General features: G+C 37.9%; 7 protein-coding genes and 1 non-coding gene across 9 annotated transcripts; 5 read left to right on the forward strand and 3 right to left on the reverse strand.

Annotated features, from left to right (window-relative positions):
* The first annotated feature begins 2,514 nt into the window (after positions 1 to 2,514).
* On the forward strand, positions 2,515 to 3,062 carry LOC106361362. The gene has a single exon (XM_013801097.3). The coding sequence runs from the start codon at positions 2,602 to 2,604 to the stop codon at positions 2,821 to 2,823; it is 222 nt and encodes a 73-aa protein (XP_013656551.2). The 5' UTR covers positions 2,515 to 2,601; the 3' UTR covers positions 2,824 to 3,062.
* Positions 3,049 to 6,051, reverse strand: LOC106361360 (apoptotic chromatin condensation inducer in the nucleus). Its single transcript, XM_013801096.3, has 6 exons — positions 5,824 to 6,051; positions 5,616 to 5,675; positions 4,315 to 5,417; positions 4,033 to 4,227; positions 3,796 to 3,947; positions 3,049 to 3,718 (listed from the first exon to the last, which is right to left on the reverse strand). Exons 3-6 carry the CDS (start codon positions 5,408 to 5,410, stop codon positions 3,317 to 3,319), a joined length of 1,845 nt encoding a protein of 614 aa, XP_013656550.2. The 5' UTR covers positions 5,411 to 5,417; positions 5,616 to 5,675; positions 5,824 to 6,051; the 3' UTR covers positions 3,049 to 3,316.
* Positions 6,052 to 6,132: 81 nt separating this feature from the next.
* LOC106361363 lies at positions 6,133 to 10,300 on the forward strand. 2 transcript variants are annotated; one of them, XM_048750347.1, is made up of 12 exons: positions 6,133 to 6,289; positions 6,478 to 6,529; positions 6,602 to 7,282; positions 7,687 to 7,809; positions 7,908 to 8,060; positions 8,165 to 8,242; positions 8,481 to 8,573; positions 8,649 to 8,768; positions 9,135 to 9,212; positions 9,324 to 9,503; positions 9,594 to 9,695; positions 9,765 to 10,300. In XM_048750347.1, the coding sequence occupies exons 1-12, from the start codon at positions 6,279 to 6,281 to the stop codon at positions 9,996 to 9,998; spliced, it is 1,905 nt and encodes a 634-aa protein (XP_048606304.1). In that variant the 5' UTR covers positions 6,133 to 6,278; the 3' UTR covers positions 9,999 to 10,300. The 2 variants fall into 2 exon arrangements, with proteins under 2 accessions (XP_048606304.1, XP_048606303.1); XM_048750346.1 differs by having other exon boundaries at positions 6,213 to 6,289; positions 6,478 to 6,526; positions 6,596 to 7,282.
* A 2,093-nt stretch (positions 10,301 to 12,393) lies between these two features.
* On the reverse strand, positions 12,394 to 13,550 carry LOC106390424 (hybrid signal transduction protein dokA-like). Its single transcript, XM_013830876.3, has one exon. It carries the CDS (start codon positions 13,419 to 13,421, stop codon positions 12,543 to 12,545), a length of 879 nt encoding a protein of 292 aa, XP_013686330.2. The 5' UTR covers positions 13,422 to 13,550; the 3' UTR covers positions 12,394 to 12,542.
* Positions 13,551 to 16,596: 3,046 nt separating this feature from the next.
* On the forward strand, positions 16,597 to 19,135 carry LOC106393567. Its single transcript, XM_013834255.2, has 4 exons — positions 16,597 to 16,793; positions 16,892 to 17,657; positions 17,766 to 18,998; positions 19,064 to 19,135. Exons 1-4 carry the CDS (start codon positions 16,597 to 16,599, stop codon positions 19,133 to 19,135), a joined length of 2,268 nt encoding a protein of 755 aa, XP_013689709.2.
* A 366-nt stretch (positions 19,136 to 19,501) lies between these two features.
* Positions 19,502 to 19,951, reverse strand: LOC106390429 (uncharacterized protein At4g04775-like). The gene is made up of 2 exons (XM_048749833.1): positions 19,841 to 19,951; positions 19,502 to 19,753 (listed from the first exon to the last, which is right to left on the reverse strand). Exons 1-2 carry the CDS (start codon positions 19,949 to 19,951, stop codon positions 19,502 to 19,504), a joined length of 363 nt encoding a protein of 120 aa, XP_048605790.1.
* A 530-nt stretch (positions 19,952 to 20,481) lies between these two features.
* Positions 20,482 to 20,643, forward strand: LOC125584628. Its single transcript, XR_007321539.1, has one exon. It is a non-coding gene; the product is annotated as a U1 spliceosomal RNA (small nuclear RNA).
* An 852-nt stretch (positions 20,644 to 21,495) lies between these two features.
* Positions 21,496 to 22,291, forward strand: LOC106390428 (PLAT domain-containing protein 1). Its single transcript, XM_013830881.3, has 2 exons — positions 21,496 to 21,622; positions 21,700 to 22,291. Exons 1-2 carry the CDS (start codon positions 21,563 to 21,565, stop codon positions 22,174 to 22,176), a joined length of 537 nt encoding a protein of 178 aa, XP_013686335.1. The 5' UTR covers positions 21,496 to 21,562; the 3' UTR covers positions 22,177 to 22,291.
* The last annotated feature ends 2,618 nt before the right edge of the window (positions 22,292 to 24,909 follow it).

A 24,909-nucleotide genomic window follows, 5' to 3' on the forward strand; every position in this document is an offset into this window, starting at 1 on the left:
TTGAGATGTCAAGAATAATAGAAAAAAGAAGAGATTAGTTTTATGCATTGGCCTTTAGAGAGAGGTATGAGACAAGTTGTCCCTTAATCACTTGTTATTGGCTCCAAACTAGTTAATCTTCAAATTTATTATGGATTAACGCATATATAAGTTCTTGGTGATACATATTAATGAGTGAATTATGATAGTGATGTATTTCGGGAGTGGGCTGGCAAGTATTGGCCATTAGCAAATATACATAAATTTGAAAACCCACATGAACCAATAACTAAAGTCGGTCCACCATTTCTAAGTCTTTAATTAAAACTAATTGATTAGCCTTAATTTAAATAAATTGAATGAGTCGGTCAATTACAGCCAAATGTAGAAATAATTATGAAATCCCAAAAGTTATGTTGGTGAATATAGGTGCATGTGCCCCCCTTCCTTAAAGCATCTCAACTTTAGTTTTCCATTACAATAGCTTGGTGCTTATTCTAAGCGTTTGGTGCTAATTATATTTAATTACCATAAAGATAATTATAATTAGCATTCCCTTATTAGCATTTAGCACTAGCATGGACTTTAATATATTATCATCAATTCATCACTATCACCAATTCACCATGATGTTCCTAGGTCCCCTATATACATGTGGTTGTGTGTATATATGTGAATCTATATACTATTGGAGAATACTTATCAATAAATTTTTCCATGGTCAAGTGTTATTGTGTTACTATTAAGTACCTTTGGTGTCAAGGTTTCTACGTATTTTCCGTAAATATAGAAGTTAACGAGGTACCGGTACTTCAATAATTATAAACAATCTAATAAGTCAAAATCATATTTGATTGATGAGTAGATAATCTAAGTAGTCAAAATATAGGTGGAGACTGGAGATTAGTGGCCAACTAGTCGAACTCCAGTTATTATTCCTTTATGTGAAATTTGACTTGTTTAAAAGATAAGAGAAAAAGATGTTATATACTGTTCGAACAATTTCTAAACACATGTGCTTTGTAAAGGATATCACGAACACATAACATGCGTACACATTTACATCAAATTAGATGTAGACATGCACGTTTTATGTTTCTGCTTTAACATACAAACGATATATACGAACGATATTATCTTTTTTAAAAAGATCCATATTAATGTGATAACCATGTTACATTTGCAACAACAACAAAAAAGTTTCGTCAAAAAAAAAAAATTTGATTTAATTTATAGGGTATACACCTATACGTGCACATGATCTAATTTATATTCACATAATTTTATATATATACTACATCCGATTATAAGACATGATATATGTAGTCAATTACGAAGCTGCCACATAATACGATGTATATTTTTCTAAAATATGTAACCGTAACGTTATTTTTTTTGTTTATAAAAATCTATGCATGGTATCTGATTCGAGGGTATCCCTCCGTTTTAATTTACTTATTGTTGTAGAATAAAATTTTCGTTTCAAAATAAGTATCGTTTTATAATTTCAATGCAAAATTTAATGATTCTGTATTTCAATATATTTTTTTATTGATTGATATGTGATTAGGTGTATTGGTAACGATGTTTTTATCTAGTAAATATATAAAATTAATTATTTTTTTAATTTGTGTGCTCAAATCTAAAACGACAATTATGATGAAACGGATGGAGTATTAGTTATGCATTAATTGTTATCATTCTACGTCTTTTAACTCACACCTTGTTATTATTGAATGTAGAAATAATTTACGTTCCCAGGGGAGAGAAAGATAATGTTTTTATTTGCACGTTGCAGAAGTTGATGTTATAATCAAATTTATTGCTACGTACCTAATACATAAAGCAAGTATACATGAGTAAATTGAACCACATCAGATACGTTGTGCAAGCATTTATACAGAAACTAGTTTCTCACCAATCATATTAATTTCTGAAACCGCTATTTCAGTTAAACTATTCCATCGCTTCGTCAATTTGTTGATAAAATAATCATCAGTCCACAGTTTTATTGATCGACCTATGGGCTGTGTCTAATGCCATTCATCTAATAATCTACGAGCCGCCCACAAAGTAAAAGCTACGCCACTCATATGTTGATAGTATTTTCCTAAAACTGATATATTATTATATTTGGAGATCAGCATATCTTGGAAGCATATGGTTACCTGATTATAAAATTTCACAACGATAATAACTTTGGATGTAATGTAGAAATATTTATAACTTATTAATCGGTTATAAGATGGAAACTCACTAATCTGAACAATATACTAATTTATATAGTTTTGCTCGATTAATTATTTCAGATTACTTAGGGAAGAATGCAAAAATTAGTGATATTTATATATGGCGAAGATGAATATAATGGACCATAACTTTTAACTTATGTCACTAAGATAAGAGCCGCCCTTAAAGCGAAAGCCACATATTAGATGACAATTCCTTCTAGTTAATTAGTTTTAATGAAAACTAACTATATATAAAATAAGGGGTAACGAAGTCTTATAAACCTTCTATAAATAGGCACTCTTCAACGAAACTCAGCATTCACTTGAAAACTCTCAAACTACATAGCATTCTTACAATTATTCATTTCGTTAATAAACACTAAAAGAGAAAATGTCATCCATAGGAGCAAGTTACGCACCATTATATCTTATGCAGAAGCAGCTCAAGGAGAAGAAGATGATAAAGAGAGAAAAGGAGAGAGCAGATAAAGCCCAAAGTCTCGCTGTCGGTGAAATCTCTTTGGACACAGGAAGGAAGTCTAACAAAATCTACCCTTCCCGCTCATCTTACAGTGAACACGTAGAGAGACCAAATCACAAGAGTAAAATCTAAAGTAAGGAAGAGGACTGATTCAGACATATCTCCATGTAACTTGTCTTTGTATGTAACATGTTTATATATGTGTGTATATGTGTATATTGGGATGGGTCTAAAACATATCTTGGTGTTTATATATATGTGAGTTACTTGGTGTCCCCTTGTCTGAGTGTTAAGAGGTTGTTGTATGCAAGATGTATATGTTAATGGATCTGTAATTTTACTTGACGATTAATAGTATTGGCTTTTCAGTACTTATTTATTGAACCAACAATAGTTCAAAGCTCCATAGAAGAAAAGAAAAAAAAAAGGAGATGGAGAGCAAAGAGGGTCCAGCACAATAAGTTCCAAGCAAAAGTCTAGTAAAAAAACATAAAGTCTTCTCCTGCGTTCTAACACTAGATAATAGCCAAACCAAGTCCTCAACTTTTGTCCGCACTGAGCTAAATTCCCTAAGAAGCCTGCTACGAAAACAATGACATGAAATCACCACAAGAAGCAACCAAGATCACTTCTTGTTATTAGCCGCAAGTTTAGCTGCAACCTGGTCATCTGACAAGGGCAAGTAATATATCCTGGGGATAGCTTTTGTCTTCTTGAAAAGATCATCCAGAGTGACTATGGGAGCCTCTTGTTCCTCAGCAACTAGAGGAGGTGGAGGAGGAAGACGTTCAATGACTGGAGGTGCTTTTGCCAAAGGCGGTGGTGGTGGCAAAGTAGTTGCTGGTGGGCGAGAAGGAGCCTGAGCCTGTGGCTGAGGCTTAGCCTGAGGAGGAGGAGGAGGTTCCAGTTTCGCCTTCACTTCTTCTGATCCAACAAATTCAGCTGTCAGAAGGCGGCCTCCGTTGGTAGGCCACTGGAGGTTATACACTGCATCTCTTGTTGCTGCCGCTTCTTCAACTGAAGAATACTGCATTCACACCACGACAACAATCAGTTACAAGACATTATTTTCGTAAAACGAAAAGATTGAAGAAGCGGTCTTACAGATACATAGCAGTGGGTCTTAATGCTGTCCATCCAGAAACTAGTGACGTTTCCAGTTTTGCCCAGAAGCTCTTGAACAGCTTTCAGTGTGAACGGCCTAAGGAAACGATCAATCCTGAGTGAATCCGTAGGCTCCTTCGATGATGGAGGAACTGCCAACAAATATTGAGCACATGTATTATAAAACAACGAGCAAGAGATGGAAACATACATATGGAGGGGTGATGGTTTACATACCTACGCGTTCCTTGGGTCCATCCTCACTAACCGAAGAGTCAGAGCGGGAGAAGTCACTCTTCAGACCAGTTGACCTCGGTGTTGTAGTGGGTGGTGCCACGCTATTAGTGGCCTGTGCTTCAGGAACTTTAACACTCCCAGAGTTCCATCTGCGTTGCCTTTTCACAGGCTCATTGTTTCCAACAGCTTCTTGATCTACAATGAGGTAAAAAGCAAAAAGATTCCATCATATCTAAGCCATAACACACAAAAGATGGAACAATGAGAAATGAGAAGCCGTACCGTTACCAGGAAGCTTTCTCTTGTCAGATGCCACAAGTGGATGGCTTTTGTTTTCAGGGGTTTCCACTTTCCCAGCATCCACAATATCGTTTTTCTCAGACTTATCCACCACTTCATGAGATGTAACTGATTCGGTTTGCTTGGACTCAGGCTCATCCTCCATAGATTCATCACCAGAACTTCTATCTAAATTCAACTTCTCTGAGTCGCCTGCATCGATATTATTATTATTTCCTTTGGTCATATCTGCTGCATTAGCAGCATCGCTGACAACTCCACCTCCAACAGAAACCTTCTCGACATCCATTGGATGCGATTCACCAATGACTGTTGATGGCTCTTGGGACTTACTAACATTTTGTTCTAATTTGACATCATCAGCAGCAATTTCGTTATCCATTTTTTCATTAGTTGGCACAGAATCAGTAGAAATACAATCAGATTTTACCTCATACCCTGTAACAACAGATACCTGGTTGTCCGTAGCAGCTTTTTCAAGCTCCGAATCTGTAGGTTGGGCCTTATTAGACGCCTCATCAGCAACTAGTGCATCAGTTGCAGTCACACCAGATCCCACTCCATCTTCCACATCTGCAACCTCAGGCTCTTGTAGCTTCGCATCATCAACCACTGAACTATCAAGACCAGCTACTTCTCTAACATCATCAAGGTCACCAGCGTCAACCTCTGGTTTAGAAACCACCGGAGGTGGCGTTGTCTCAATCGCAGCCGATGCTTCAGTTGTTGTCTTAACCACAGCTGGTTCTGGAGTTGTCTCAGCTGCAGATGGAGTGGTGTCAGTGCTGAATGCCGCTCCAACTAGAGCAACAGGAGTGGTTTGCATCTGATCTGGTGTAACGTTGCCTCCAGTTGCATTAGTAATCTCAGCCTGTTGATTCGCTGCCACAGTAGCAGCAGTATTGAGGCTTTGAGACTCTTGTTGCTCAGCACGAAGGGCGTCATCAAGACGCCTAACCAAATCGACCTTCAAGCCTTGTGTAGTGAGTCTCCGTCTCTTAAGCTCTTCCTTCAACTCAGTAACCTTCCACTTGTCAATTGGGCGGTTGTCCAAGATTGGAAAAGGTGATGACGACATCTTCAGTCTATAAGACAAGACAAAAAAAAATCAATATAAAATCCAAGAAGCTATAGATATCTAAAGTAGGGGAATGAAAGCTCCTCTCTTAATCCAAATTAACCAGCAAAAACAAACCAGATGAATAGCAATGCAACGAAACAAAAAATCTACAATTTTTCAACAAACCCGATAGGAAAGAGATAAACTTTTTGATATGACTTACATTGAATTGGCCTGAGACTTGTTGATGTGCGTGAACGAACGCTTGGAACTGTGCAGAACCCTAAAATTGTAAAAGAAGGAGAAGGACGATTAGAGAAGCCAATGATCAAAACCCACCAGGGAAGATTACAAATTTTCACTCTTCCAGCTCAAATCAGGCGAAAAGAATTCAACTTTTTTTCAATCAAAACCAGAGAAAGAAGACAAACCTGAGAAACGAAATCTAGACGATACGAAACGGAGAGAGAGAGAGAGAGAGGAGTGTGAGTGATTCTAAACGAGACGAACAGATAAAGCGTACATTGGGAATCTTCTATCCCGTCTTTACTTTCTGGATAAGGAATCAAAATTTGGGAAATTCGGAAGAGGAGGAGGCGAAGGATCGATTTCTAGGGTTCTTGTTCGTCGGCTGTTTTTTGATAACAGGGGGAAATAAATACCATTAATTTCCAACGCAAATCTCGATATTACCCTTGATGGTCAAGTGCTTCATACGGCGTCGTATTAACGCTATCACCTAAACGTTGTCGTTTTAACGCTAAAACGCGCTTCGTATCGCTTCATACGGCGTCGGTTTTAATGCCAAAAGGAGAGAATAATTTACTCACCGGAAAGCTCTCCAAGTCGTCTCCGTTTGGGTTCTTGACGAGGAGCAAACGCCAGAATGCTGCGGAAGTATGTTTCCTCAACCCTATAAAATCGTATAATCGATTTGAGTTTTCCGATGGAGATACCTCAGTGCTGTACCGATTCTCTTGTTGTAGCAAAATCAAATCCGCGTAGGTTTAGGATCTCTCGAAAATTGAGGGTTATTGTGATTTGATTCATTGTGAATCTTAATGTGTGATTGATCATTTGATTAGGTCTGTTCTCGAGCTGTCGATAAAGAGGTTCCCGAGGAATCTGGGATCTCAGGTGAGTATGTACTGGTGATTCTTGTTTTTAGTATACGTTTGTTTTCTGATTGTGTTTGTTGGCTTGCCTCAGAGATTTCATTTGAGAAAGGCCTCCTCTACTTCTGGTAAAAACGGTGTCCCTGGAGCTAAACCTGTAGGGAAACCAGATGCCTCAAAAGTGCCTCCTCCTCCTCCTTCTGTGGGGAAACCAGATGGCTCCAAAGGCGGTTCTTCGAAAGTGGTTATTGGAGGCGCTGCCATCGCTGGTGCTTTTCTGGTAGCGTATCAGACTGGCTATTTGGATCAGTACATTGGAAATGAAAAGCAGAAACTAAGTGAGCTTGTTAAGTCTGATGCTGTCACTGTAAAAGTTGAGGAGTCTCATCATTCGAGTGTATCTCCCGGTGTTGAAGATTCTGCTGGGATTGGCTCATCAGTGGATGGTAAAGGTGAAACGCAACCTGAGGTGCAGAGTGATATAGAAGTGCAACCCGAGTCTGATCCAACACCTGACCGTTACACATATGTTTCTACACCTCCAGAAAATGTTGTTGTTAAAGCAGAGAAAAGCTTCCCTCTTTCTTCGGATGACTCGAAAACTAAGTCTGATGCGTCCCCAGAAATTATTTCAGAGGCAGAAAATGTGAGGATGGAAGCTGTACCAAAACCTGAGGACAGTACTGTCATTAGTCCCCAGCCTGGTTCGGTTCTTAGTGAAAGTGAAGTGGAATCTGCTGCACCAAAGGATCCTGCCACTGAAAAGGCATCTGAGGTACTAAATTTTCCTTTTGTTGAAATTGAAAGAGAAATATATTATAGGTTAAAATGCAGCAGATGAATGCCTCAGAGCTCCCTTTTTTTTCATGCATTTCATACATTTTTTTGTCCCTTAGAATCCAATAAGGAGAATATTCAGCCTCTTGAAAGACCGGCTAACTATCTATCTCGATAGAATTTTTATTAGACTCGCAATTATCACTTATCTCTTACAATCTATGAAAGGTTCGAGCAAATCTTGTAGTACAGACATGATTTGTCCGTAAAAGTCTAACATTACGTACCTAATTGAAGAATAAGACTCCTCTTGCGGAAGTTGCGTTTTTCCTAGTTGATATTTTTTTCCTGCATAAACAAAGAAGGTTTGATGTTAATCTCTAATCAATCCTTCTCTTACAGGATGGCATTGAGCGGGAAGTGAAAACGCCAGGTTCTCTCCTTAAGGAATACAATCTAGACGGCAATGGTACTGAAAGCAATGGATCCTCACCAGCTGGGGAGCAACTAACTAATGAAACTGAGGTTTCAAACTTGACTTTCCTCTCTCTACTCCTGCAGGGCTTTGTATTGATTGATAATCTGTGTGAAAATATTCTTAACCGCGTTGTTTCGTGATTTAGGCTCTTCCTAACTCAACTGAGGGGCTTAAAGATGGCTACATGACTCAGGATGGAAAGTTGGTACTTGATTTTCTGGATGCCATTCATGCAGCTGAAGAAAGACAGTCGCATTTGGAAGCCCAAGTTTTTGCTGAAAAATTACGAACCTTGAAGGTTGCTTGAAAGAGAAAATATCTCATACTATGATTTAATTTCTGTACCGCCCTTGCGTTATCTGTGAGATTTTATTTACTGAAAATTGGTATGACTGTCCTCAGGAGAAGTACGAAAATGAGTTGAGAGATCTTAGGGCACGTGAATTAATGCGTATAGAGGAGGCGGCAATATTGGATAAGGTGCTTCTCTCTTTACCTCTGCTTGGTTAACTCACTTCAAGGACATATGCCCATTCGCACTGCTGCATCAGACTAACATGAAGTTGTTAAGTTTTACATTTGCTTCTCGTATAAACATGGCATCTGATGCGATTTTTCACTAGATTCTTGTAAATAACCATCTAATCTCGGTTTCCCATGTTCCTGGGTAGAAAGAAAACTCACAACTTCAATTTACGTGCCACTGTTACTTATCCAGGAGCTAAAAAGAGAGAAAACAAAAGCAGCCGCTGCTATCAAGTCAATCCAAGAGAGAATGGAAGACAAGCTCAAAACAGAAATTGAACAAAAGGTTTGGTCATTTCAGGAAGCTGAGAATAGTCTGTCGATTTGGAAAGTCATAACTGATAATTTTTATTCACTGCAGGAAAGTGAAGCTCAGTTGGCTTTGAGTAAAGCCGAAGAAATGGCAAAAGCTGAGTTGACTGCGGCAATTGTTAAAGAAAAGGCAGCACAGATTGAGAAAATGGCAGAGGCAGATCTTAACGTAAGTAAAGACGCAACAATGTATTTCATTTCCTAGTATCTAATGATTCCAACCTCATAGTATAGAATATGCACATACTGTTTCGAAATCATAATTAGGAAGAAGTTTAGGAAATCAGATGCACGTTGAAAACATTTCATCAAGTCAAAGAAAGTGAAGGAATTGTTCTTGAAATACGTTATCCAAGAATTCCATCAAGGCTGAGAAATGCATACATATGCTGCGATGGGCATTTAGTGAAGATGTTGAACGCAAAATCTCTGTTCTAATGAACTGTAGCCCACATTATATGAATTTGTGTTACCTATCTCTTTTTAACTAAGTAGAATTCCTGAATGTTCTTTTCTTCTCTTCTAATTTTTGTAGATAAAGGCATTGCATATGGCATTCTATGCGCGATCTGAAGAGGCTCGCAAAAGTCATTCAGTTCATAAGCTTGCATTGGTAAGAAACGAATGTTTTATCGTGGCTTCATGTTAATGTCATGTAACTATGCTTTTCTATAGCATCTTGTAAATTGATATATGACTAACAAGTAAATTCTGGTTGTTGTAGGGTGCACTTGCTTTGGAAGATTCACTCTCGAAAGGACTACCAATCCATAAAGAAATAAGTATGCTTCAGAGTTACCTTGAAGGCACTCACGAGGACTCAGTCTTGGACTTGGTTTTATCATCTCTTCCAGAAGAAGCAAAATCCAAAGGAACCGATACAACGCTGCAGCTAAACCAGAAGGTGCACTTATTATTATTCACAGATCACAACCGATGTTATATATAAGGCAGTTCAACTTATTTATTACTCACTTCTCTTTATTATTTTCAGTTTGATACTTTGAAAGGAACACTTAGACACTTCAGTCTCATTCCACCTGGTGGCGGAGGAATCTTAGCACATTCACTAGCACATATAGCATCTTGGCTCAAGGTATGCTGTAATGCTACTTCCGGAACAAACTCTGAAATTTTATTGCTTACTTGAATTTCTTTCGTACAGTTCAAGGAAGTGGACCAAGCTAATGGAGGCATTGAATCTGTTATTAAAAAAGTTGATAATTACTTGGCCGAGGAAAAACTAGCAGAGGCAGCAGCTGCACTTGAAGAAGGCGTTAAAGGAAGTAAAGCGGAGGAAGTAGTCAGTGAATGGGTGAGACTTGCAAGAAACAGAGCAATTACAGAACAAGCTGTTACAATTCTCCGATCTTATGCAACTTGTGCCAGCCTCACTTGATCATTCCCCTCTCAGATCTTCCATTAAAAGGTAACTTTTTTAATTCGATACTCGAGAGTCCTCGGTTTCCTTGATTTTGCGGGAAGTAGTACCAACCCTTTTTTGGTCAGAGGAAGAATCAATGGTTGTTACAATACTCTCTTCTTGTGTTTATCTCTGCAAGATTAATCAGACAGTGTTTCTTTTGGGATTCAATCACCGGTTTGGTGTTTAAAATCACAGTTTCTCGAGAGAGAGTTGGTTTCAGGAAGTGTGAATCAAAATAAGAGAATCTCATGAATTATGATTTCAAGTTTTTGTTACCTTCATTGTAGATAGAGGTGATGTGGAAACAAGTTTAGTTTTCTTTTTTTATACCATTGGCAGACAGAGAGAGAATCGTAGCGAATAACAACCACACGAGAAGCTCATGTGTCAGTTTCATCTCGCATTGCGTGGAAGATGAACTGAGACAGAAGAATGATGGTGAGGAAGGGTGTGATTAAACCCATAAACAAAACTTCAATTATGAACATCATCTATAATCACAATTATTGAGTGATTAGACCACTAAACCAATTAAATTTCGATATCATTCTGTATTGCTGGGTGTTTGGTCATATCCTTTGACATGATTGTTTTTAGACCAAACGCACCATTGAAAGGATGATACATCAAAAGCTAAAAATATTATGAACTGCCTCATCTGCAATCTAAGAATTAAGCAACATATATTTTTATTCAAGATGTAACATTGCCAAAACTCTGCACCATCTGTATTAAACATTTTTCATATCATCGGACGTATAAGGATAAATGTATGTACATCTTTGATAAAATGTGCTGTAACAACATATAGATATAAGAGTTTAAACTGTGTAATTATCAAATCTTTCACTTAGTTGTACTAATTTTCAATTCAAAACCAACTATAGATATATATTAATCTTAGGTTTATGCTTTGTTTGTGATCGATGTAGATTTGTAACGAGGTCAAATTAGATTTCCATCCCATTTGATGTTTATGTTTTCACTTCCCTTCACCAACTTTAAACTATTGGGGTCAAATGGCCCACAGAATATAGACAACATGAATCGAATCATATGGATCGTAACATAATGGCCATACCAGTGGCTTACACCACTGAACTATGTGACACCGAGTATTGGCATGATCCGTCTATATGAGTGCAGAAAATCCATCAGTGCAACAATAGCTACGTAGCATGACCCACCATAACCACCACCATAATAATGATAATCATCATCATATATTCCTTTTAGATAGGCATATAAGCATAGTGTGGTCAGTCTATATGTAAATTAGTGCAACTGGTCCGTGGACAGAACAATCAAAATCATTTGAACTTTTATGTACATGAACAAGCAAAATATATTCTCATCAAATCTCATGGGGTTTTTTTTTACCACCATCAAGTCTCTTGGTGATGAAAGAAGATTTTTTGTAAAGTTATATATATAGGATATACTAAAAAATATTCAATTAGACGTTAAGTTCAATTTACATCAATATCGCCTTTAATTTCAGTGTATAAATAGTGTTGTATATTGTATTACCATCAGTAAGAAAGAAATACTATTATCTACGATATACGGTAGCTATGATATTGTTGAAAAATCCTAACAAACAAACTGACATTTCTGAAGTGTTGCTATAGACTAGAGAGTTGACAATTAATAAGCTGAATAATGAATAATCTGACGAATAGTTTAGTGAGAAGAAGTTTAATTAGAGAGACATTTAGCAAAAAAAAAAAGTTTAATTAGAGAGATGGAAGAAAGAGGCCACTAAGTAAGAACTTCGTGGAAATCACTTTTAAATTTTTTGACATTTGATATCTACATATATTCCCTTTTGCATTATGCTTCTCTTGGAATTTTTCAAATTTCAAATCTAATGGTGTGGTAAAAAAAGTCAATAAAAGCAAATATAGAACAGAGTTAAATATCATAATGGGAACTTGACTCTTTAATGTAAATGATGCTAGAGCAGACACCAAGAAAGACTAAGCACATGGGAGAACAGTAAATTATCAAATTTCAAATCATCACCACGATATAAAATTTATACTATATAATTATAATTATACATTTATAATATTATAATTATATACTATGGTCCCAGCACTACATTCCAGAATCCTGCGGCAGTCGAAGATTCCACAATTTTCGCCACCATTTACTCCATGATTAACAAGAGAAATATTTGCACGGATTCAAAACCACATTTACATGATTAAGGTGCTATATATTATAAGAATATACAAAGAAAAATTGATTTAAATTAGATCCAACGATAAAAAAATAATCACCAATATATACTTTTGGTAAAAACTAAGATAAAGGCATATATGTTGATTTGTTAAAGAATATATCCTACCCACAAGCAAACAAACGAAAAACTAATTCTAAAAGTGTAATTAATACGAAAAATAGAAATCATGAACGAGTAACTTTAACATCATATATGTGCTATATTTAATTTGTTGAATAATCATGTTAACAGACTAACTTTGATTTCGGACTATATATATACACATACTATTATGTTCTTTGGTCTGAAGATGAACATAACCACGTACTGTCATTATTATGATCATGATCGGAACCACCGTAACCTCCATTTTCACCGGTTGTTATGTTCCCGTTAGCCACTGCCGTTGTCGTCATAGGAATAGTAGATGCACTCTGCAACATAGCTTGACCAAACTGATCGTTATTATTGCTTCTAGGGTTTGAAGTAATGTTTGAAATCTGAGCTTGAAGAAGAGACTGTAGATTAATATTCTCGAAACCGTTGTTAGGGTTTTGATATTGCTGATGAATCTGTGATCCGGATAGGAGAGGAGACGTTGTTGGGAGGAGTTGTTGAGCGAAAGGTCGTAACAAGAGATTGTTGTTGTAAGAGTTTGGTGATGAAGAAGAAGACAGGCCGAGGAAAGTGTTGAGGCGCGTGGTGTTCACGACGGAGTTGTTAAATAGTGGCGGAGATGGGATTCCGGTGAACTCTTGAACCATCGCCCGGAAGTTCGAAGTTTCCGTCATTAGAACCGTCGTTGGTGCTCTTCTTGATGCTCGTGATCTTTTCTTGGCTTTCTTGGTTACTCCTATGTTGTTAGGAGGAGGGAATGATGATGTGGCGGAGAAGGCACGGAGGTCGGGTTGAGATGTCGGGTCGGGTTGTTGGTTTACGGGTAAGAACGTGTTGTTGTTGAAGTAGTTTGGTAGTATTAGAGAGTTGTTGTCGTTGTTGTGGTCGAAGTGGAGGAGGTTAAGGTGGCTTTGTTGCTGCGGAGGTAGAGATGGCGCGTGGTGGTCGAAGGCTGAGATGGATTGATCGACGGCGCGTGAATCATACTCTTCTTCGCCTCCTCTTCCACCGCCGCTTGAAGATTGCATGCTACTACTATTACCGGACTCCATCTTCTGACCAAACAAAGAAAACAAAACTTTTGGGGTATGTTTTTGATGAGAGAAAACTTTAGAAGTGGTTTAGATGAGAATAGATACTTGAATAAGGAGTTTATGAGATATGGTATTACGGTAAATAAGATATTTGGTGTGACATGATTTTTTTAATTATTATATTTTGATTTTTGTGTGAAAGGGAGAAAAACAGGGAAGGTGAAATCGCATTAAGTGGTTCCACTACCACCATCCACTATTGTCTACTCTATATATTATGTACATGTATCTAAGGTTTGGCTTATATTTAAATTTATTCACTTTAGTCAAATTCGGTTTGATGGTAGATATTTGGTTTGTATAATGAGATGTTTTGTTTTTCAACCACTTTAGGAGGATATATGTCAATACATCATATGATGATATTTAACTTTGCTTTCGTATCTTCCTAAGAATTGTTTACCTTTCTTCGTTATTCATGAGTGCCAAAAAAGTATAACATATCTAATAAAATTTTAAGAATATAAAAGATAACAAAATTCAGCTCTCGTTAATTTTTATATATGTACAATATTAGTATGAAAAGATAACTGTTTATAAATATTATTATATAGCTAAAAATAACATGGTAAGGCTTTGATGCATCTTTGGTCTTTAAGCAAAGTCTCCTTTCATCTCTGTCTCGTGGATGATTTGTTTTGGTATTGATGTGGTTACTCTTAACCCCTCCTTCCCAACCAGGCTGCTGGTTTCAGTATGTGTTTAGGTTGTTGTGATCTTTTTCGATTTCTCTGTAATATATACATGTCTTAAGACTAGGGAAACAACTGAAGGCATATTCAATTATCTAGACATCTGGTTAATCTATTAGACTATACTACATGAAACATGATGACATGATGTCCGAATTGGGTCAGTTATGTATCATAATAATTAGATGTCATGTCATCAGATAACTAAGATAATATTTATTTGGATTCTTTTCTCCTTTTCACTGAGTAATATTTACAAAATCATAAATTCAAAAGATGTGCATAATCATGTAAATAATCATTGCCATTCATTTGTTTCCACCTGATTACTTTGCAAGCAATAATATACTATAGTCTATAGATTGATACTATATAAACAATAGTTTGAGTGTATCTCGATCAATGTAAAGTTTGGTCGGATAACAATAATCGACATATCAAATTTTAGTTCTTAAATGAAATACGTATATATATGGGGCCATTAACCAAAATGCCATAACCCTATTTTCACTTTACCCATACGGCTTAAGTTTGTTTGGTTACCCACACTCATTTAAAATGTTGTCGAGATCTACTTTATTTATACATAAATGATCGAGAAATTATACATAAGATTTAAACTATCAAACTTATAATCATTATATGGCAAAAAGAAAATATCTACAGTAAAAATCAATTATCAACTGAGATCAGCGTAATGATGACGATAATTAATTAAACCATTTAGCTAAATATTTTCTGAGCCAATATAGTTTATGAAAGTTCAGAGACAACCAGAATGGGGAACAAGAATTCATGAACTTTATTCTTGTATATTAGAAACCCTTTAAACAATCTTCCTAGATCTGTTTAATTCGATTTACACTCAGTCACACACGACTAGAGACGGACCAGTTTCTAAACTCTTAAAACACACAAAGGTCGAGTCAAACTTCACAAGTTACTCGCCTAAGTTAGCTTGACAAGAACTCGCCTCTTGCTCAAGCTTTTCTCAATAAAAACGTTCAACCTAGCTCTACCCAAGATAATCTAGTTTTATACGTTTTTTCTGATCCCAAATATTGTGATAAACCCAAATCTTATTTGCTTTCCACAAAGATAATATCTCGGACCAATGAGCATCCGACACGTCATTGCTCCACAACTAACTTCATAGTACCACGTCACACACTGTTGCAACTGTGTAACCCATCCAAGCTCCAAACCTTGAGTTTACAGTTTACACCTTGAGAGATCATCATATGATATTTATTTTAGTCATAACATAAATAGGATCATGTCTAACAATGTCATGTTATACAAAAAAAATCACAGATACTTTTTTTTTTTGGTCAAAAAAAAAATCACATATACTGATTTTGAAACACACTGTAATTTGTGTAGGTCTTTTACATGGTGACAAAAGTATGTAGTATTTTTAACCTAAACAAACAGGTTCTAGACATCGCATTATGTAGTGCCCAGGAAACAAGTACATGCAACTTCGGTTATATAGGCATCTAAAAGTCTATCGGTGATCCATTGGGTTTAATGTTCGACGATCTCTTTGAATTGTTGTCGACATCTTTTGAATTAACATGTAAATAATTACTAAACTATAGTGAAAACTTAGCTTTCGTATAGTACATTGAGAAGATATTAGGTATAGTACTAAATAGATTGAAGGAATATTTATCAAACACGTGTGAGGGTGGGGTGAGATGAAAGTGATTGGTTAATTGAATTTGGATTGTCGCAGGACACATTTAAACAAAAATCACGGAGATGAATAGTTTACATATAGACAGAAAATTCAACTGAGATCATACATAGAATATGACCAATTATTTATATTAATAACATAACTGGTAGAACTATTGAAATCTTATTTTGCGTATCCGATAAAATGGAAATCTGTAAGCGGGATATGGTAGCATAAACCTTCATGTTTTAATGTGCAGTCTCCATATCCATGTACTGATGATGTACCCTAATTTTTAAAAACGGATATTAAGCTCTTTCATTTGTTTTTGTAAAATATTGTAGCAATCTGATCTATCATAACCTTTCTACCAGTAGATTTTAAGACTACCTGATTTTTGAATCTGGTATTACTCATGAATCACAAGTAATTATTTTCTGGGTTGGCTGCCTAAAACCCCCTGCAGACTTGCACACCCTATCTATTCCCCCCAAACTTCTCGACTCTGGACCAATCCACCCAAAAATACAAATGCTCTTTATATCTCCCCCCAAACTTTTTTAATCCCCCTCCCTAATCAATTTCAAAATCGAAATTAGAGATAACTTAATTTCGTTTTGTAAATTGCGATTGCCCAGTTAAAAGGAAAACCCGACCCGACACTAAAAATAAAACCCGACCCGAGTTAACTTAAAAAAAAAATTGGAGATCAAATTGAAATTAGGTTTCCTGTCTCTGTTTCATGACACAAACGAAGAACATGACAGAGAAAGAGAGAGAGACAAAATCGACAGAAGAGAATGCAAAGGAGAGAGAAGATAATGCTGGGGAGAGAGGGACAATGAGGAACGATGAAGATGGTACCATGGACGAAACCCATACACAAAGTCACGACCTGAGAAGCATTGAAGAACCGTTCGACAGTGTGAAGAATGTTGAAGGATCTGTTGTTGTTAGGTATGGAGAAATCGAAAGTCTGGATTTTAAGCTTGTTAAACTTAAATTTCTTATTTGTTTATGTCTTGGCTTGAGTTTGAGTTGTTTTAATTTGACAGAGATGAAAGAGGCGAAATTGAAAGTGCTGAAACCATGGTTGAAACAGAGAAAAAGGACTTCGAAGAAGGTTATGAAATTGAGTATGAGTACGAGGAAAAGAAAAAATCTGGGGAAAAAGATAAGATGGATGAAGATGAGGATACTCTTGGTCGATATGAATTTGAAATCGAAGAATCAGTCGCTGAATTTGAGGATGAGGAGCCAACTGAAAGAAACCAGATACCAGAGAGTTCAGATGACTCTTCTGAGGATGAGATCGATGTGCGTGAGAAGAGAATGAAAAGAAGAAGAAGTCATGATAGATTAGCTTTGGGGAGTAGCTACTACACCTTGTATGAGTTTAAAGAAGTTGTTTTGGAATATGCTTTGAGCAAGAGAAGAAACATTAAGCAAGACAGGTGGGATAAGACAAAAGTTTCATTTGTGTGTGGCATCGGTAAGAAGTGTAAATGGCGAATTTATTGCTCATATGATACTGAAAGTCAGAAATGGTTGCTGAAAACGAAGTACAAGTTTCATAGTTGCACTCCGGATGGAAAATGCAAGCTGTTGAAAAGTCCGGTGATTGCAAGACTATTTTTGGATAAGCTGAGACAGAAAGCGGATTTGATGCCCGAGGAGATTCAACAGATTATAAAAGAGAAGTGGAAAATAGTCAGTACACGGAACCAGTGCCAACGAGGGAGACTTTTAGCTCTAAAATGGCTTGAGAAAGAGTATGAAGAGCAGTTTGCTCATCTTCGAGGATACGCACAGGAGATCATGGTGACAAATCAGGGTTCCACAGCCATTGTAGACACGTACAAAAACAAAGCAGGGGAAGATGTGTTCAATGGTTTTTATGTCTGCTTTGGGATTCTTCGGGACACTTAGAGAGGATATTGTAGGCCAATTATCGGTGTTGATGGTACTTTCTTGAAGAGAGCTGTGAAAGGGGCGTTGCTAACTGCTGTTGGACATGATGCCAACAATCAAATCTACCCGATTGCTTGGGCTGTTGTTCAATCCGAGACAACTGATAGTTGGCTATGGTTTATCAAGAAACTAAAACATGACTTAGTTCTACAAGATGGGAATGGGTTTGTCATCATTTCAGATAGATCAAAGGGACTAAAAAGTGCCATGGAGTCAGAGTTAACGAAAGCTGAGCATAGAAAATGTGTGAAACACATTGTGGAGAATGTGAAGAAGAATCATGCCAAGAAAGACTTGCTGAAACCGAGGATATGGGATATTGCTCGGAGCTATACGAAGTCAGAATTTGACTACAATATCAAAAAGTTAGAAGCATACAATTTGGACTTGTACAATGATGTTATGAAGGAGCTGCCGGAAACTTGGTCTCGATATGCTTACAAGCTTGGAAGCTGTTGTGAAGACGTTGACAACAACGCAACAGAGTCCTTTAACTCCACCATCACAAAAGCAAGAGCCAAAGCATTGGTCCCGATGCTTGAGATGATAAGGAGGCAAGCAATGGTACGCATCGCTAAAAGACACAAAATATCGATGAGGCATGAGGGGGTTTGTTCAGAGTATGTAGCTGGTCTGCTTGCAGAGGAGAAGAAAATCGCAGATGAGTGTGTGACGACACCTGCAACCCGTGGAGTCTTTGAGGTCACTGTAGATGCCAATTCATATAATGTCAACACAGTAAGGCATACATGTTCATGCGGAAAATGGCAAATAAGTGGAGTTCCGTGTGAACATGCTTATGGAGCAATGATCGATAAAGGTATGAATGTTGATGAATATGTCTCAGGCTTCTTCTCTACGCATATGTGGCAATATATTTACAACACCAATCTAGAACCTGTTAGAGGACCACGAGTATGGATGAAGTCCGGTTTAGGATTGATAGTTGCTCCTCCTGAGCCTGATCAACCTGGGAGAAAGAAGAAGAAGAAGCAAAAGAAGTTTCCTAGAATAAAAGGCAAATTTGAATCACCAAAGAAGAAGAAGAAGAAGAAGAGGGAAGTGGAGAAGCTTGGAAGGGGTGGTCGGACAGTCCATTGTGGTTCATGTGGTGAGGCAGGCCATAATGCCAACGGTTGTAAAGTCCATCCAAAGAAGAAGATGAAAAAGACACACCAAACCGTGGAAGAGGTATAATATTAATCAAATTTCGAAAATTGTTAATGTATTTATCCTCATGTTTGGTTTTGTGGCAGGGCACTTCTTCTCATGTCCATGAAGAGATCAGACTTACACAGCCTACTCAATCTACTCTAGCTCAAGACTAGTGGTTTTTTTATTGTCGCTTAAAACTCTATTTTCATGTCTTTTGTGCCTTTTGTTGTTCTTTCAAACTCTAAAACTCTATTTTCATGTCTTTTGTGGTTCTTTAAAACATGTTTTATTTCGTTTGTGTTTTTTAGATTATGTCTGTTTGATAATTTTTGAGCATAAACAAGTAAGATTCATGTTTTAAACTCAAGCATAACCAAGCATAAAGAACATGATAATCTCAGTTACTGAAACACATAAGAACATAATCTTGACACTGAAAACATGATCAGTGTGAAGGGATCAGCCTTACACTTAAGATAAGAGTCTTACAGATCTCTAAAAACATATGAGAAATTCATGACATAATGAACATGATCATCTCAGTTATTAGATCCCTTTCCAAAGAACCATATCCTATCATAGCTTTCAATCATCTCTTCATTCATCTTAACTCTCATAGCTTCTTCTTCCACCTTCTCAAGTCTTGTTTCTTGAAACTTAAAGCGCTCCATCATACTCTCTCGCAGATCCTTAACATCATTCACAAGTTCATCATGTTTTGCATCCACCTTCCCTATCTCATCTATCACTGCTTCATCGACCCATCTGAAAAGATGTCTCTCCGTCTTTCTCTATTATCAAACACAAACAACATGATTCTCTCTTTGAAAGTAGTAAAATTACAAGATACAATGGCGATGCAAGATACAATCTCATACCTGAAATGCAATCTCACACCTGTAAAACCTCCTATATGGGTTCTTTTCGGTCTTTGAGACAAAGGTGGCCACATTCTTACCACACCAACATTGTGTTGGTACGCCTCCCATTGCTCTCTGTCACGAAGAAGATGAAGCTGAGTTGCTCATCATCGATGGATTCGTCTCTCTGTCTCTGTGTTCCTCGTTGTTGTCTCTCTCTCTCTCTCTCTCTGTTCCTCGTCATCGTCGTCGTGTCTCTATGTTCTCGTCGTCGTCGTTGTCTTTCTCTGTTCCCGTCGTCGTCGTGTCTCTCTGTTCCTGTCGTCGTGGTGTCTCTCCTTGTTCCCGTCGTCATCTGTGTGTTCTTCGTAGTTTGTTCTTTGTGTTAAAACAATAAAGTCGAACCCTAATTTAAATTTAGCCCCAATTCGATTTCATTTTGTAATTAACTTCTGCCGGGTTTTATTTTTAGTGTCGGGTCGGGTTTTCCTTTTAATTGGGCAATCGCAATTTACAAACGCAATTAAGTTATCTCTAATTTCGATTTTGAAATTGATTAGGGAGGGGGGTTAAAAAAGTTTGGGGGAAAATATGAAGAGCATTTGTATTTCTGGGTGGATTGGTCCAGAGTCAAGAAGTTTGGGGGGAAATAAATAGGGTGACTTACCTGGACGGGGTCGACTCGTGATCAAGAAGACGAGTGGCCTAGGCTAGTGACTTCTATTGCACATACCGGAAGGGTGCTTAGCCTAAGGTCTTCCCAAGTGGAAGAGCCTACGTCATTATTTGTGGCAGGGGGTTTGCGTTCGCGCAGCCCCCACAAAAAGAAAAAAAAAAAAAAAAAAAAAAAGAAGAAATAAATAGGGTGTGCAAGTCTGCAGGGGGTTTTAGGCAGCCAACCCTTATTTCCTTCTAAACTTAAAATATGGGTTTGATCAGGATTTATTTGCTGGGTTTGAATTAGCTACTTAATATGGAAAAGCTTAAAATTTCACTTGAGGCCTTAGGCTCAAGACTCCACCTAACTAAAGCCCAATACTACAAAAATATATTTGATATTTGTTAGTCCACAGGCTTAACAACATATTGGACAAATTGTTTGTTTATAAAAGTGTATGGTAATAATTAAAAGGCTTTGTTGGGTATATATTATGTCTGGCCATAAGTTAATCAAAATCTGACAGAAAATTAACCAAGTATATTTAGAAAATATAAATAATTATTAATATACAAATAAAAATTGGAGGATGAATATAATCAGACTCATAGATAAAGAAAGAAAAAACAAATATGATTCGTATATGACATGGCAAATAAAACCAAGTATATCTAGAAACGTTAAATTCTTATTAACATAGAAATAAAAAATTGGAAGGATGAATTATCAAAATTTCTATAGTCATAAATAAATATATAATTCTTATTTTGTACCTGGTCCATACACGCAGGCAAGATAGATGTATAAGGGGTAGTTACGTCATCTATTAAATCCATATCTACCGACTCGCCGACTTAACGCCGTGTTCGAAAGAAGCTTCTCAAATCATCCATATCAAATTATGAATTATCACATCATAGCGGTACACAATCCGCCACGTCGACACTACACGCTACACCGAAAAACAGCAGATTGTAGCTCCAAATGTTAATTCCCAATAATAACCTTTCCTCAATATTCGCATCTATTAATAACATCCTCTTCCGACAAGAAAAACACAAACAACAAAAGGTCAAAAACCGATGACTCGTCTCCTCCCTTTACTCCTCCTCATCGCCACCGTCTCCGCCGTCGCATTCGCCGTAACTTCCTCGATCCCTATTTTTACAGGCTTTCATATTTTTATTCTTTTCTAATTTCTCTCTGATAATTCCCACAGGACGATGAACCGGACTGCGTCTACACGTTCTACCTCCGAACCGGATCAATCTGGAAAGCCGGAACCGACTCGATCATCAGCGCTAGAATCTACGACAAGTACGGTGACTACATCGGGATCAAGAACCTAGAGGCTTGGGGTGGGCTAATGGGCCCTGACTACAACTACTTCGAGAGAGGCAACCTCGACATTTTCAGCGGAAGAGCACCGTGTTTGCCTAGTCCGATCTGCTCTCTAAACCTTACCTCCGACGGCTCCGGCGATCACCATGGCTGGTACGTCAATTACGTCGAGGTTTCGACAGCTGGAGTTCACGCTCAGTGCTCCACGCAGAACTTCGAGATCGAGCAGTGGCTCGCCACCGATACGTCTCCTTATGAGCTCACCGCGGTGAGGAACAATTGTCCCGTGTCGCTAAGGGATAGCGTTAGTCGGGTCGGGTCGGAGATCCGGAAACAGCTTTCTTGGGTCATCTGAGTGAGATGAGTGTGTAATTCATAAGGTCTTTTGTATTGTATGTTTATCATCGTCTTATGAGTGTAATGTGGCCTTTGATTATATGATTCGATAAATAAAACTTTTTATTACTTAACAACGTTTAAGCCGTAATTAGTGAAAGATTTACAATTAACTCGTTAATTGAGCCATAACACTATTTGATTTGTCTCGGTCTTACGTCGAACCAATCAATGCAATATATTTAGGGTGAATTCGGCGGATATTTTTTTTTTTAACGCTGATATTTGGCAGATATTCATAAAGAGGGAAAAAAGGTAAAAAATAATCATGCTACAGTATGAGTCCACATGAGATACCGGTTTCGGCCAAAATTTCTGAAACGATTCTTGTCTAGTCCGTACGCGTGAAGAAAAATGAAGAAGTAAAAACTATGTGTGTAATTCTCCATTGTACCAAACCTATAGATAGTATAGAAGAATTTTACTATTTAAAACACTTTTTCAATTATCAATTACTGATGGGGAGACATTTGATTTTAATCATCCATTAGATATGAGTAAAGACACAAAAACCTTTAAAACTAACCAGACTACAGTTTCGTGTTTCAACTCCACAGAAGGAGTCCACAGAAGGAGTCACGCTCACAACCTGTCTCACACGTGTAAATTTTACCTTAGATCTCAGACTCACCCTTTCAGTTCTCATCTTTCTCTTCTAGCCACCGATCTCCACGGAACCCTAGATCTCCGACTCTTAGCGTCCACCGATATTCGAGACTTCTGGGTTTGCCTCCGTCGTATCACCTCCGTGTGCATCGGCTCTCCGACATGCAAGGTTAGTTGTCCTCTTAAATCTTCTCCAGATTTCATAGATCTATCCCTAAAACCTTTCGATTTCCGATTTCTCTTCTTGTATAAGACTTTATTCAATGACATCGTTGATTAAACATTTTTTTTTTGACGATTTTCGAAATCCTAGATCTGTTCTCTTTCCTTTCTTCTTATATTTTTACTTTACTTTAGTTATCATTGTAAGGAGACAATGAACCCGTCAATGAACCCGACAACCGTTTTCCTCAGAGGCTGTTTGCGACCGATAGATTCCCCATTCGTCGCTTTAACATTTACTCCAAACCAGATATGCTCGCATTCGTCCATGATGTTCTCCGCAGCACTTCTGAGTTCCAGACGATTAGAGATTCTTGTTTTGGGAAGTTGTTTGACATGCCGGCACGTCAATGTCCTGTCTCTTGCAAACTGATTCACTCTTTACTCTCTCGACAGCTGATAGTTGATGATCCACACACCCTCTGGACCGCTTTATCAGGTCAACCTTTACGATTCGGCCTTCAAGAATTTGGCACCATCACTGGTCTGCCTTGCGGTGCCTTTCCTGTTGGCCATCTCCCACCTAAAAACAAGCGGAATCAAGCATTGAAAGATCAGATCTTGAACAAGCTTATTGGTAAACATGAACTCACAACTTGTGCTGATATACGACACTTGCTCGAGACAGAAACGAATATGGATGAGTGGAGGAAGGTACGTTTGGCGTTAATCTTGATTGTAGATGGAGTTCTTATCGCTCACTAACAAACTCCCCGACCCACCTCAAATATGTTCAAATGGTTGATAATCTGGAAACTTTTTTCCAATTCCCTTGGGGCAGAGAGTCTTTTTGCAAGACACTTGCTAGCATGAAACCTCAACAAGGAGAAGATCCTAGCTCCCTTGTTCGGGGTCTTAAGCAAGAAACGCTACACCTAAAGGGGTTCCCACTTGTCCTACAGTTGGTCGTGTTTCGTGCTATTCCGAAGCTTTTGTCAATAATCCCAGCTCCCCGCAGCTCTCTCACAATCATGGAACTCGAAGAAGACCATCTGCCGGACTACCCCTCGATCAACATCAACGACGTACTAACAATTAAAGCTGAGGAAAATGTGAGTCCCCAAGATTACTCTTTTTGTTGTTCTGTCTCTCCCTCTCATTTAGTAACAACAAAAGTGTCATGTTTGGTATTTTCATCTTTCCGTGACACCAATCATACCAATCGAGATACAAACAGATCCTGGATGGGGAGTGTGGCCAGACATTGTCAACGATGAAAGATTAGCTTACATGGAGGAACTCATAGCTGACAAACGACCTTTCAAAAAGTGGATGTGGCCAGGGGGAAATACTTCTTTGCCTCTCATCCCTCCTTCAACTGTCGAAGAGAAACCAGTCCACAAGAAAGCCCTCAAATCGAAACACACTGGAAAGAACAAGCCTCTACAGCCAAACCGGAGTACCAGGAAAACATCAACAGCCCAGAAGCAGAGACGGATCAGCAACTACTTTGTCCATAATGGGTCTACGTCAAGCAAGTCCCACGAGCAACTTTTGGAGATTATCACCGAGCTTTCTAGCCAAGTTACAGATGTTCAAGCTGAGCAAAAGAGGTTGCTTGAGATGATTGAAAAACTTAAACAACGTCCTCACACCAAACGCTCGTCTATCACCTCTCTGCTACCTCGTATGAAGAAGTTCAAAAAGAGACGCCGTCAGAAAAGTCACTCATTCAGCTCTTTAGCCCACCGATTTTCCATGCAACAACACGGTAACCATATTGCCACCTCTATCTCAATTAACATTGTCGCAAAATGTTACGCCATTAACATTGTCGCAAAATGTCCATGTCTCAGATGTCAAGTCCTCTCCATCACGAAGATAATACCCCGTGCCAGTTACCAATACTCAGCCAGTACGCTGC

This window comes from Brassica napus, chromosome C3 (genome assembly GCF_020379485.1).
Source record: "Brassica napus cultivar Da-Ae chromosome C3, Da-Ae, whole genome shotgun sequence".
Taxonomy (NCBI): Eukaryota; Viridiplantae; Streptophyta; class Magnoliopsida; order Brassicales; family Brassicaceae; genus Brassica; species Brassica napus.

Excerpts from the sequence above, each read along its gene's own strand:
- LOC106361362 (XM_013801097.3), top strand. The coding sequence starts at position 2,602 with ATGTCATCCATAGGAGCAAGTTACGCACCATTATATCTTATGCAGAAG.
- LOC106361360 (XM_013801096.3), bottom strand. The coding sequence starts at position 5,410 with ATGTCGTCATCACCTTTTCCAATCTTGGACAACCGCCCAATTGACAAG. Across the intron at positions 4,228-4,314 it reads GAGAAAGCTTCCTGGTAACG|ATCAAGAAGCTGTTGGAAAC; the intron begins GTACGGCTTCTC and ends ACCTCATTGTAG. Across the intron at positions 3,719-3,795 it reads AGACCCACTGCTATGTATCT|TATTCTTCAGTTGAAGAAGC; the intron begins GTAAGACCGCTT and ends GTGTGAATGCAG.
- LOC106361363 (XM_048750346.1), top strand. Across the intron at positions 6,527-6,595 it reads TCCCGAGGAATCTGGGATCT|CCTCAGAGATTTCATTTGAG; the intron begins CAGGTGAGTATG and ends TTTGTTGGCTTG. Across the intron at positions 8,243-8,480 it reads AGGCGGCAATATTGGATAAG|GAGCTAAAAAGAGAGAAAAC; the intron begins GTGCTTCTCTCT and ends TTACTTATCCAG.
- LOC106390424 (XM_013830876.3), bottom strand. The coding sequence starts at position 13,421 with ATGGAGTCCGGTAATAGTAGTAGCATGCAATCTTCAAGCGGCGGTGGA.
- LOC106393567 (XM_013834255.2), top strand. The coding sequence starts at position 16,597 with ATGACAGAGAAAGAGAGAGAGACAAAATCGACAGAAGAGAATGCAAAG. Across the intron at positions 16,794-16,891 it reads GAAGGATCTGTTGTTGTTAG|AGATGAAAGAGGCGAAATTG; the intron begins GTATGGAGAAAT and ends TTAATTTGACAG. Across the intron at positions 17,658-17,765 it reads GATACGCACAGGAGATCATG|AGAGGATATTGTAGGCCAAT; the intron begins GTGACAAATCAG and ends CGGGACACTTAG.
- LOC106390429 (XM_048749833.1), bottom strand. The coding sequence starts at position 19,951 with ATGGGAGGCGTACCAACACAATGTTGGTGTGGTAAGAATGTGGCCACC. Across the intron at positions 19,754-19,840 it reads GGTGTGAGATTGCATTTCAG|AGAAAGACGGAGAGACATCT; the intron begins GTATGAGATTGT and ends GTTTGATAATAG.
- LOC106390428 (XM_013830881.3), top strand. The coding sequence starts at position 21,563 with ATGACTCGTCTCCTCCCTTTACTCCTCCTCATCGCCACCGTCTCCGCC. Across the intron at positions 21,623-21,699 it reads TCTCCGCCGTCGCATTCGCC|GACGATGAACCGGACTGCGT; the intron begins GTAACTTCCTCG and ends TAATTCCCACAG.